This window comes from Engraulis encrasicolus, chromosome 18, assembly GCF_034702125.1.
Source record: "Engraulis encrasicolus isolate BLACKSEA-1 chromosome 18, IST_EnEncr_1.0, whole genome shotgun sequence".
In the NCBI taxonomy this organism is placed as follows: Eukaryota; Metazoa; Chordata; class Actinopteri; order Clupeiformes; family Engraulidae; genus Engraulis; species Engraulis encrasicolus.
In genome coordinates this window covers 33,242,188-33,254,687 of record NC_085874.1, presented here as the reverse complement: position 1 = coordinate 33,254,687, position 12,500 = coordinate 33,242,188, and the positions used below count along the sequence as shown (strand labels likewise).

Sequence of the window (12,500 nt, the reverse complement as noted above, 5' to 3'; positions counted from 1 at the left end):
ATATAATATAGCAGCATGTTGAGTCCCGGACCCTGACCTGAAGAAGGTTTTCTTCAAAACATAGTATGTGTGGAAATTGTTACTTGTGGCATTGTTCTATCAAATATTATGTACTGTAAGATAATGGAATTTTCCATGTCATCTTACCATGGTCCACCTATCAGAGATTGTGACTAGACTAGTTACAATCTCAGGTCATTTGTTTTTCCAGTAGGTCCATGGAGCAGTTTTCAGAAAGGTTTTTTTGCTCTGAAGGTTTTCTTTATGACTTACAATTTGACTATTTGTTATATGATATCAGTAAAATGTAGAGCTGGTATCTTCATGATAAAATGTGAGAAAGGTTTCTGTTCTATATTCATTTTTACTGTATTTTTTTAATCTATGATTTGTCCAGACTGGAGTGGATGAGTTTTAAGTGTAAATGGGGTTTGCCCTTTAATTTGTAGATCACTACAATTTTCCCATGACGTGCCTAACCAACGTCTTTCTTCCGGTCTCACCAGTAAGACATATCGTTGCCAAATCCTGAGAAGATGCTGTTCTCAGAAGGTCTAGTAGGGTTCTACTGTAGATTTTGTTCCCCTGCTTCTTTTTTAACGAAGGAGTGCACTATTCTTTCCTGAGTTTGTCCTCTTTCTGTGTATGTGTTAAAAGCACCCATTACTTGCCTGTTTTCTACATCGTTTATATTGCTGTTGCTGAATCATGAATTTATGACCCATAAAAAATGATTCATGAATTATTTGGATGGATAGTACTGATGTGATCCTTCCGAGAGCGTTTGTCTTGTAAGGTTTTCTCGGTTTGTAGAATAAAAATATTACACTTTAACACTTGTCTCCACCTTTTGTGCTGTAGTTCTGAATCACATATCTTTAGGAAAAAAATAAATGCAAAATTCTCAATTGTTTTATGAAGACTTTTTTCTTCATTACAATGCAAAGGACAAATAGAGTAACATTTGGTCTATTTCAATCGTGCTCAAACTGTGGTACACGTACCACTGGTGGTACTTGAGACATCTCTGGTGGTACTTGGAGGAATTCATTTTTTGTGCATTGATTTGAAGGCTGATCAAGTTGTTGCAGTCAAAAATGTCTCTTTGGTCTCACATTTTATAATATTGAACTGTATGAATCTGAAAACATAATGCAAAATAATACTAGGCAAGCAAGAATTTTAAAAACAAACTTGCACTGAATGTGACCGTAGCTGTTGATGCCGTTATGAACCTCTCCTGTATTGACTTGCAAAAGTGAATATGGAAGGCCTTTGCTGCGATATTCTAATGTTGGTTGGCAAGGTGGTACTCGGAGAGCATTTTCTCGGGTGGTACTTCACACAAATAGTTTGAGAACCACTGGTCTATTTGGTCTATGGTAGGGATGTCAAACTCAGGCCTGTGTACCAAATTTGGCCTTGAACTACCCTGTGTAATGGGAGTGAGTACGTACTTGTGAAATTCACCGACGTAGGTTTAACGCAATGAGTAAGTCCATGCACAATTTCAGTCCTTTCAAAGGAAAAAAAAAAGTTTGATTCGCAATGCTTTCTCAGGTTTTGATTTTTGGCTCATTGTGAACTTGAGTTTGACACCCTGCTCTATGGTGCTTTGGAGGTAACTTTATCACAAAGAAATAGCTTGGTGTTGCTTCAAAACTATTACTCTTTGTTATATTCTGTATATATTGTGGGGGTTTTACAATTAAAACATGAAAAAAGATGACAGCTCACCACCCACCGTCAGTAAGAGGTATATGTCAAACTCTTGCTATATATAGCCTCCAGCTACCAATTCATCATATAATAAACTGTGTGTGAGCTCTGAATGCACTGTTAGCCACGTTTCTCATTATCAAATGCTGAAAAATGAAAAAAGGTCGCACCATGCATAGGTCTCTTTTTATTTACACAGACGCGTTTCGGCGCTCTGCCCTCCTCAGTCAGGCACACTGAGGAGGGCAGAGCGCCGAAACGCGTCTGCAGTGCACACTGAGGAAGGCAGAGCGCCGAAACGCGTCTGTGTAAATAAAAAGAAACCTATGCATGGTGCGACCTTTTTTTCATTTTTCAGTCTTACAATATTTTGGTCAGCACCCTTAAAAGGAAGGAAAAAACTGTTGGGTGACGCCTGCTCCAACCCTTATGAACAATATCAAATGCTGCAACATTGATGGGTGGCTGAATAAACCTCATGGGTGGCTGTGGGACAACTGACCCCTTTGCCCCCCCGCCCTTGTCGGCTTTCCTTCGTTTGATCACACATGTGCACCCTCTATCTGATAACCTGGCTGGGGATCTCCAGTTCTCAGGGAATGTAGGAAAGCAGCTGTAATATCAAATCCATATAAGTATACTAGAGTGTAAAGGTGGATTCAATTCAAGTGGACTCAGTTGGGTTCCTGAGATAAAATTCAAAGGAATGAACATACAGAATGCTTGGCCTACGGCACATAGGCCATTGGCCTTCTGGGGAAAAGAATGGGATTCATTTCCCCCTCGATATAGATGTATTTCAATGTATAGCATCTCATGTGCTGTATTTCAATGTGGCACAATGACCAGATGTTGGGAAATATTTGGATGTGGTAGGTACTTGATGTGCAAGGGCGCTGCAAGTTTTAAAGAAGTGGTTTCTTTTTTTGTAAGGCCTACTGCTGCTGCACTCCACTCATTTGTCTGCAGTAAACGTTGAGGATAGGCCTATTATATATCCTTCATATAGGGAGCCTAAAAGTGGGCATGCCAATGCACCACTGCATCCCCGGCACCTATGCTGACGTGCTAAAAATAGTCTTGGGTCTAATGTACATCTAGGCCTGGTGTAGCAACTGGAAAGGGAAATCTGAATGGATGTTGGAGATTGTCATATGGTAGATATACACTAGAGGAAGACAAGTGAGTGAGTTAAATAAAATGCAGAAGAAAACAGTATTTTGAATGTGATATGAAGACTCTTCAAATTAGTCTTAGGCAAGGGATGCTGCATTATAGGCTTGGCAGCATGTTATTCACTGTGTATGCTTACTTATGTGGTCATACAAAGTCACCATGAGAGTCTGTGACTTGTGGCAGACCTGACAGAACAAAGTGTGAGGTGTGACTATCATAGGATAGGATAAAGGTGTAATTTGATATGCCTTAGATTTTCGCATCGCACTGGATTATTGTAGGTTTGTTTAAACTGTGGTAGAATTTGCTGGTTGTCCAGTCCACCCATTCACCCCTGCCACGCGCAAGCACGGTGATTGTGCGCATGAATAGCACACATTCACGCTGTACTTTTTGCCTGTAGCTGCCTCCACGAGCGCCCTCCCCCAACGCCAAACCAAAACACGAGAACATGTGCAAACCCCTCTGTCACGTGTAAGAAGATGCCCTGACAAAACACAGCGGATCAAATCTTCTATGATCGACACCTTAACCGCCAATCAGCGACGGAATTCAGGGTAGCAACAAGATAAATAAAAACAAGCCGTCCAATCATCGCAGACGAGGAGGCGGTCCACATTCCACTCCACGGGCTGTTTACTTCCGTCAATATTCTCTGAGCAAAGCTGAATTTTATTGTAACAAAGGACTCGCTGCTGGTAAGGTAACACTTTGTATGTCTGGTTTGAAACTTGTTAAAAAATGTCAATGCGGTTATTGATCTTGACGAAAGAACACTGTTTGTGTCCCATCGTTGTGTTCGAACGTCGTGCTTACGATTCTGTCCATTCGTAATGACAATATTGGATAAGATTTTTCATTCTTAAAACATTCACGTGTTTTTTGGTGTCAGTACAAATAATTGAATAAATGTAAGTCTGTTGCTATTGTCAGTTCGATTCAGATTGTTATTTAGATGTGCCAAGTGTTCGGTATGACCATAATAATCATGCTTTGTTCAGTTCCTCAACGAAATGCAGCATATCAATAAAATGCACGATGACACTGTGTAATATGGGTTGGTTATGTGTCGTTATGGTTGGGTTAAGACTCGTAATAGTGCATGTAATGTAAAGCACACGTCTTTAAGCAAGAACAAATGTGTTATACCAGGTGGAAAATGCCGTTCTTGGGGCAAGACTGGAGGTCACCCGGCTGGAGCTGGATAAAGACCGAGGACGGCTGGAAACGATTCGAGTTTTTCGGCCACGAGCTGGGAGATGACAACAACAACGAGCTGGACCTGGAGGAGTGAGTAGACCCCCTTGTTACTATAGTAGTAGCTTCATGCTCAAATGTCGTCTGTAGCCTGTTGCGTTGTTAATAATTCACACCAAGCCTTATTAACCTATAAAACCTACGGCGCCCTGACGCACTACTAACCTTTCATTGCCAACAAGAACACGGTGCAAGCGCAGTGCAATTGCTGGCATTGTGAGTGAGTGCGCTTGTGAGTTGTGACAGCTCTCATCAACGACTTCTTGGTGTGCCTCATTCTGCACCAGCACATTTGCCCGCAATGTTCAGATTTTGCATTAGTAAAGCATTAGAAGTTGGCTGATTATGTTTTTTTGGAAAGTGCACATGCAAAGGCAAACACTGTCCAACCCAGTTGACATGTAGTTGCTCATAAACTACTTACTCCCCTCTGTAATAAGACTAGGCCTAGTGATTAGTCACTGACCACAACTGTGGTTATGCTGGTTTTCAAACTTCTGACGCCAGTCCTAGTCTATGATCAAGAGCGATTATACTGTAGGTCTATAATGCGTGCTAGAGACTAGCTCTAGTTGCCATAGTCTGTGCGCACACTCACAGCAGTGGTTCCAGCCCAAACATGTTTGGCCTGCCCTCCCTGTGCCGATCAGAACCATGTGTGCATGTGCGGCGAGTGGCGGCTGCCAGGAGCACATGCTCTGCTCTGTGTATCATGTTATGTAATTGTCTGACCGGTGGTGTTCGGGCACTGGGAGGTGGGATCAACACCCCCATCCACACCCCCCCTCCCCTCCCGTCCTGTCCCGTCCCGTCCCGTCGTCATGGGAACGCGTGTATGAAGCCTGTCGTCCCTTCAATGCCCCCAAGAGACCTGACCAGGGCTCAGATCACATGAGCCGCACAGGCTCGCTTTTCATCATCTTGGACATCACATCACATCACATAGCTACTGTAGGGACACTTAGCACCGCGTGGCATAGACCTGCTCTGTCCTGCAATGTCGATGCCATTTGTGTCGACGTTGACCGTTATGGCATTGGGAGACTCCAGTGCATTGCACAACTGGATTTCATACTTTACATTGCTATGCACACAAAATAATATGACCCGTCACGACTTTCGAGGCTCTTTCAGCCATCAAATACAGTAGATATATGAGGAGAATGTTGTAAAATAGTTGGTAATATGTAAATGCTGTAGGCCCATTGAATGACAACTGTACAGTATATTGACAGGGGACAGACAGTGAAGTTGTTTAAATTGTGATTTTGGAGAATCTCTACTCTTTAGTCAATTTAATAAGCATAAATAACAATTGGGCAGTGCTGTAGTCTACTCTTTTGTGGTGGGTATACTGTATTTTTGAGCATTTTTTGAAGTGGGTATACTGTTTATACTTGTGCTATTCTAAATAATGGATCAATCAATTTTAAGTGGGCATACTGAAATCCCTGAAATTTTGAAGTGGGTATACTGCGTATACCTGCATTCTAGGTAGACTACATCACTGCAATTGGGTATAGCAGTTTGTTATGTGTATAACTTTTGTTGTTATCGTCATTATTATTGACATTGTGCTTATGCAAGGTCAGATATGACACACATGCACATCATCTTTGCACAGAAAGTGCAATAAATATGTACACTGTTGGGCGAGTCTTTGACAGCCAACTTACGATAAGGTGCCACTTGTGAAATGATGAATGGCGGCAAAAATGTGAGGGGTGTACTCACTTTTGTGACATACGTATATCTGTGATCATATCTTATCCATAGACGTCATGGTTGCAAGCTTCAAAAGAGTCTCAGCTCTCTTCTTCATCTTGCGGGACAGTATTGGGAAAGTCCAGTGCATGACTGAATGTGAAGTGCAGGTCGACTGCAGGAGGAGATCAGCTGGTGAGCGCTTTGATGTAGCAGAAGAGAATGAAAATGGATTCCAGAGGAGGCCACAGCTGTCTTTGATTTTTGCTTTCCTGTCACGTTCCCTGTTCACCTGAAGGGAGGGAGGGAGAGAGAGCGAAAGAGAGAGAGAGAGAATGTCATTCACCCACTTTTGTTAATGTTTGTTGTCGTTTGTGCATGAGATTAAGTCACACATACACACACACACACAGACACACACACACACTCACTTCCTCTGAGCTTAAAGCTGGTGGATAGTACCGTGCAGGGTTACATCCTCACTCTGCAACGTCACGCCTATCTGCTCTGTATACCCATCTCGGGATTAGCCCAGCCACCATGGATTATGAGGGTGTGTGTGTGTGTGTGTGTGTGTGTGTGTGTGTGTGTGTGTGTGGAAAGAGAGGGGGTGGGGGGGGGGTCTGTTATTTCAGTCCCGGACTATTGGTCTCGGAACGGCAACTCTCTGACGTAACTGAGTGGAAAAAAAGCTGACACGGGTCTTGCTCACAGAATCAGCCCCCAACACCAAGTACACACACACACACACACACACACACACACACACACACACACACACACACACACCACAGCCCAGAGGGAGAAGTCCTAGCCACATGGCCACGGGTCAGCACCTGTGTACCTGGTCACGCTCGTTAGGAAGGAACACCTGTGTTTGTAGTGACACGGAGCAAGTCAGGTGAAGTGCAAGATGAAAAGGACCCAAAGCAGAAAAAGGGGAAGCAAGATGAAAGGATGACTGAGGAGAGGATAAAGATTAGAAAGAGAGAAAGTGACCAGAATGGGACCAGATGGATGATGGGGAGGCACGACAACACCATCACACGTAAAGGTCAGTGTTGCCAGATGTGCGATAATTATTCGTATTTGTATCATGATTTTGTCCCTTTTTTTCCCTCTGTACGATAAAAAAAACATGGTGTGCTTTTATTTCAGAGCTTTCATTCAGTTCATTTAGTTGCCAAACAACCATTTGGTTCTTGTGCGTTAATTTTGTCCCCAAAAGCCTCAAAAAGGTTTTGGTACGATCGTTCAGCATTTTCCATCTGACAACACTGCGTAAAGGCTAACATGCCATGCAATGCTCGGGTGATTTACCCAATACCCACTCAAATGATAAACAAACAGCGTGCGGGGGATGGACCGGCATGCTTGTTTATTTATTCATTTCCTAGAATGTTGTCTGAGGTCAAGAGAGGGAAGAAAGTGATGGCAGCAGCCCCAAGAAGGAAGCATTGGTTAAGAGGGGAGTGGGACAGGAAGTCAGTGGAGAATGGACAGGAAGTGAGTTCATAGTCAAGAGAGAGGGGGAGAGAGAGAGAGAGAGAGGCATTCACCCATTTTTGTCAGTGTTTGTTGTCGTTTGTACATGAGATTGTGAGAGAGAGAGAGAGAGAGAGTTGACCTTATCTAGAGAGGAACCAGGTCAGTTTGCAGACAAATTACACACACACACACACACATTTTTGCTTATCGTCAACCCTATCACACAAGGCGCTATAAAAAGGTCGGTGAAGTGCTGTCTTCCTGACAGTATTGCTTCCTTTTTAGTGTGCCTCCAGAGGCGTGAGAGGGCAAGGTGCAGCCCGTAATTACTGTCTGCTGCTTCCCACCCGGCGTCGTGGAAACGGGCCATGGAGACCGAAAGGTCGGAGGTTGAATGGGGAAAAAAGCGCACAGGATGCTAGGTGTGCTAAAAGGAGAAGTGTGTGTGTGTGTGTGTGTGTGTGTGCGGCGTGTGTGTCTGTCTTTTCTTCTTATCATTCTCTTTTCATCTATCTCTCTCTATCCATTCGTCTGTCATTTACCAGCACATTATTTCAGCAAAAAGCAAAACCTTCCCATCTTTACTCCTGCTTTTACACCCTCACTTTGCTTAGTAAATCTATTGGCCAGCGCGTTCCATCCATCTCTCCTCTTCTGTGACCCCACCACCACCACCACCTCTCTCTCTCCCCCTCTCTCTCTCTCTCTCTCTCTCTCTCTCTCTCTCTCTCTCTCTCTCTCTCTCTCTCTCTCTCTCTCTCTCTCTCTCTCTCTCTCTCTCTCTCTCTCTCCAATGCAGTTATCTACATCTCTCGACTAACTAACTGTTTGTTCCATCAGATGTTTCAGCTTAAATCCCAACTGCCCTTTCTTTCTTTCTTATTTATTTATTTGCCTGCCTTAAATAAAGCCTGCCGGAATTTTCCATCTGAGCCCCAACGACATGTCGATTGAGGATTTTGTTTTGCTTCATTTCTTGATTTCTTCCCCTCTCCCGGAACACCAACAAATGTGGCTGCTTGAACTCCACAGATTGTGCATTGGACATGGAAAGACATTATAATGAGTTTATTACATTGCATTATATTTGTCAGACGCTTTTATTCAAAGCGAGTCGACACACAATTGAGGACATTTGACCACATTATAATTGAGAAACAGCAGGTGCAAATGCCAAGTGAGGTTAGTTAGCTTTTTTAAGTACATTTAGCATCGGTTTAAGTGGAGCAGACACACACACACACGTACATCCCCGCACATAACCAACGCACAACATGCCTTAGAATCTACCCAGAGTCTGGGCCAGCTCAGGCCAGCGTCAGTACAGTATATTGTCACGAAGGAGAGGAGTCTTCACTTGCTTCTCAAAGGTTGATAGAGATGACCCTTATCTTTTTGCTTCTGGAAGTTTGTTCCACCACTGAGGGACAATGATGGTGTACAGTTTTGTCTCGCATAGAGCGAGAAAGGGGCACAGCTGCTAGGCGGTTTGTGTTGGAGGAGCGCAGCACATATGGCCTCTTAGGATGTCCTTCAGAAAAGCTGGGGTTGTTCCTATGGTGGTTTTGTACTGAAGGCAACGGTCACTTGTGCTTGTTCCAGGCAACCACAATGGTCAGTTTGAGTTTGCGCCCATCTTCCCTCCAAAGTGCAGCATGGGCTCAATAGTACAGTAACTAAGAAACCACTGCAACTGAGAAGAAATGGAAAAATGCTGACTTCAGAGTTGTCATACATACTCTGTTATAATTCGTGTATAATTCATGTTATAATTCGGTTATTGGGCAGGTGTGTGTGTGTGTGTGAGAGAGAGAGAGAGAGAGAGAGAGAGAGAGAGAGAGAGAGAGAGAGAGAGAGAGAGGGAGAGAGAGAGAGAGAGAGAGAGAGAGAGAGAGAGAGAGAGAGAGAGAGAGAGAGAGAGAGAGAGGAGAGAGAGAGAGAGAGAGAGAGAGAGAGAGAGAGAGAGAGAGACTGTCTTGGGCTACTTTTAATCAACACACTGTACATGAAACAGACCCTTTGCCACTATACCGTCAATGTGGTGTCTTCTTGTGACGGTTCCAAGCGATAGCATTCCTGTCAACAGCTAACTCTTAATTGCTTGAGCACAATAACATCTAGTGTTGTCAGTTGGCAGTGGTCACACTGAGATCATGCCGGCATGTTCTGGTGTGTGTGTGTGTGTGTGTGTGTGTGTGTGTGTGTGTGTGTGTGTGTGTGCATACTATACTGAAATCATGCTGGCCTGTTCTGGTGGTGTGTGTGTGTGTGTGTGTGTGTGTGTGTGAGATCATTCCCGCCTCTGCTGCTGCCGGTGTGGTGGGTTACATCATGACCGTCACAAACAATAAGCCAATCAGGTCGTGCCCTCTCGTGTCAGCCTCAGCCCCATGACCTCACAATGGCTGCCGTGCCGGAGGACTATACCAGCAGCTGTGTGCTGTGTAGGTTACTGTCCACGTGCTGCTGGTTGCAGCCTGTCATTGAGAGAACGAGGACATGCGTTTGTGGCTTGTTTGTGCTAGCTGTCCCCCTGGATGAATGCATCTACTAGATAAATGTCTTGCTGGCATGCATGATGGTGTGGTTGAAATGATCTTGCATACCGGTATTTGACCTCACGTCCTGTGTGGAAGAGTACAGTGGTATGAGAAAGTTTGGGCACCCTTGTTGAGCTTTTTAAGCAGTCAGTATTATGTCTTTATATAAATGCCGTAGTTTGTGGTGCAAATAGGGGCTACAATTTGAAGGAAGCTTTTAATACAGTAAACAATGCATAAAAAGAAAAAAAGGCGCATTTTCTGTCCAATTTGCCATAGATGAGGAGACAACGGATATGACACAGGCTACTACAGAGGTAGGCTTGAAGTTATTGCAACGGTTTCAGACCAGGCTACTAAGAGAGCCAGGCTATGCATTGAAAAATGCAGTATTTATACAGATAACTGAGTCCTTATTATTTGATCCCTTCACACGATTCATGTTTAAATTCAGTTGTGATGATGGCATCTGACTACGTACATCTGACTGTACATCTGTGGCTGGCTTTGTTATCATACTTGCGTTGACGATTCTGTGTCTGTGGATATCTCTTCAGCTGTTGAAGCTGACGCTGTTGATTCTCTCCTGTTTAATGCATTCTGTAAATTCCTATGGGGGTGTGTGTGTGCGTAGGTAGATGCATCGAGATGGTTTTTCCTTTTTAGCCACAATCCTGCATTCCTTCCAACAGCATTGTGGAAAATACAGTATGTATACAGGGGGGCGCCGCGGGGGCATACTCTATTTTGGTGATGAGAGAAGCAGCAGCAGGCTCAGCTTTGAATTACAGGCAGTCAGGTGAGAAGGAAGGAGACGCTTCCTCACGCTCACAGTTCACCTCCTTAATTGGGAAGGATTTTGTTTTCAGAAGGATGTGCTCTGTGATACTTACTGGCACTCTGTCCACAGAGTCATCGTAAAAGAATGTGTTGAATCCATCACATTTTGAGCAAGTTAGCGTCCATCATCCAGATTGCGTGTGTGTGTGTGTGTGTGTGTGTGTGTGTGTGTGTGTGTGTGTGTGTGTGTGTGTGTGTGTGTGTGTGTGTGTGTGTGTGTGTGTGTGTGTGTGTGTGTGTGTGTGTGTGTGTGTACTATCATTATATCATGCTGGCCTGTTCTGCTGGTGGTGCTGTGTGTGTGTCTGTGTCTGTGTCTGTGTCTGTGTCTGTGTCTGACTGCTGAGAGATGTCCACCTGCTTTTATTTAGTTTGGGGAATCACCTGCCTGATCATACAGTATCTGCTCCGAAACCTCTTATTGCATTCCACAGGATCAGCCATGTGTCCGTCTGTGTGTGTATTTATCCGTCTGTGTCTTTTGCCCCTCTCATCTGTTGTTATCTCTTCCGATTCTCTCTCTCTCTCTCTCTCTCTCTCTCTCTCTCTCTCTCTCTCTCTCTCTTTCTCTCTCTCTCTCTCTCTCTCTCTCTCTCTCTCTCTCTCTCTCTCTCTCTCTCTCTCTCTCTCTCTCTTCATCTCTGTGTGTCAGTGTGCCCCCATCTATTTCAGTATTTCTTATTCACCGAAACCCATTTAAAGTCCCGCCGGCATATCTTTTTCTCATTTCTTCCATCATCTCAACCCACCATCACACAGACCGACAGAAATGAGACATCGACTGATGTCTGGTCCCTCTGCATGTCCGTAGACTAGAGTCGCTGATTCTGTGGGAGTCCATTGATGCATTGAGGATGTAGGACAGAGGATGTAGGACAGGGTCTATCTCCCTGCCTGTCTGTCTGGCTGTCTGGTGAAGTAGACAGACAGCAAGTGAGTCTTTATGTGGGTGCGGTGAGACAACCATTCTATTTGTCTGTGGAGGCAGGGAGACAGAAAGCAAGGGGAGGCAATGAGACGCCAAGAAAGTCTGTCTGCCAGTTTAGGCAGCGAGTCAGTGAGCGAGACAGTCTGTTTAGGCAGTGACCCTTGAGGATGGAAGCTGAAGGAAGTCATGCTCAGTGGAGGAGAGGAGAATGTGGTGACATATCACTGTGGCAACATACTTCTCAACTGCTAATTATGCCCAATAAGTGATTGGCATGCGCCTATCTCACAGCCCCAAGGGCAGATACACACACACACACACACACACACACACACACACACACAACCCCACTTTCCTTTCTTTGTGGGACCCTTCCTATCTTTGTGGGGGCCTTCCATTCATATTTACTCTAACAATAACTAATGAATGCTAAACTGTGCCCAAACCAAAACAATCCCTAACCCTAACCTGTCAAGGAGGAAATGTTTTTACACTTTTACTTTTACCAGTAACAACAAAACTACCCCCGCAAAAGGAGTCAAAACATGCGGCGTCCAGGATTTGGGCCCCACATGTAGCGAGGGCCCCAGCATGTGGGTGTGCTCCAATAGCAGTGGCCTCACGAAGTAGGATTGGTGCTGTACACACACACTCACTTACACACACTATCATACATGCGAATACAGTACACACACGCACACACACACCACTGTGTCAAAGGCATCAGTGGGTAGAAAGTGTCTGCTGGCTGTCTGGCTTGAGTGGTCGTGAAAGGCAATGTAATCCCTCCCCACAGCTGGAGGGAATTTAGCCCCAAAAATCCCTAATGTTGAAGTGACTGGATGGCT

At 44.4% G+C, this 12,500-nt stretch overlaps 2 protein-coding genes across 4 annotated transcripts in view; both read left to right on the top strand.

Moving 5' to 3' along the window:
• rnf144ab (ring finger protein 144ab) overlaps window positions 1-833 on the top strand; it is a 35,918-nt gene extending 35,085 nt beyond the window's left edge. For both annotated transcript variants that reach the window (XM_063223470.1, XM_063223471.1), the window contains exon 8: window positions 1-833. This exon is cut by the window's left edge and continues 1,418 nt beyond it. The gene's annotated coding sequence lies outside the window, so the exon portion shown is untranslated.
• Window positions 834-3,262: 2,429 nt separating this feature from the next.
• Window positions 3,263-12,500, top strand: part of fbxo25 (F-box protein 25) — a 31,505-nt gene continuing 22,267 nt past the window's right edge. Inside the window, exons 1-2 of one of the 2 annotated variants that reach the window (XM_063223469.1) lie at window positions 3,263-3,598; window positions 4,048-4,185. In XM_063223469.1, the coding sequence (XP_063079539.1) occupies window positions 4,055-4,185 (131 nt within the window). In that variant the 5' untranslated portion in view covers window positions 3,263-3,598; window positions 4,048-4,054. The remainder of the gene's footprint in view (window positions 3,599-4,047; window positions 4,186-12,500) is intronic. The other variant, XM_063223468.1, reaches the window with a different exon arrangement.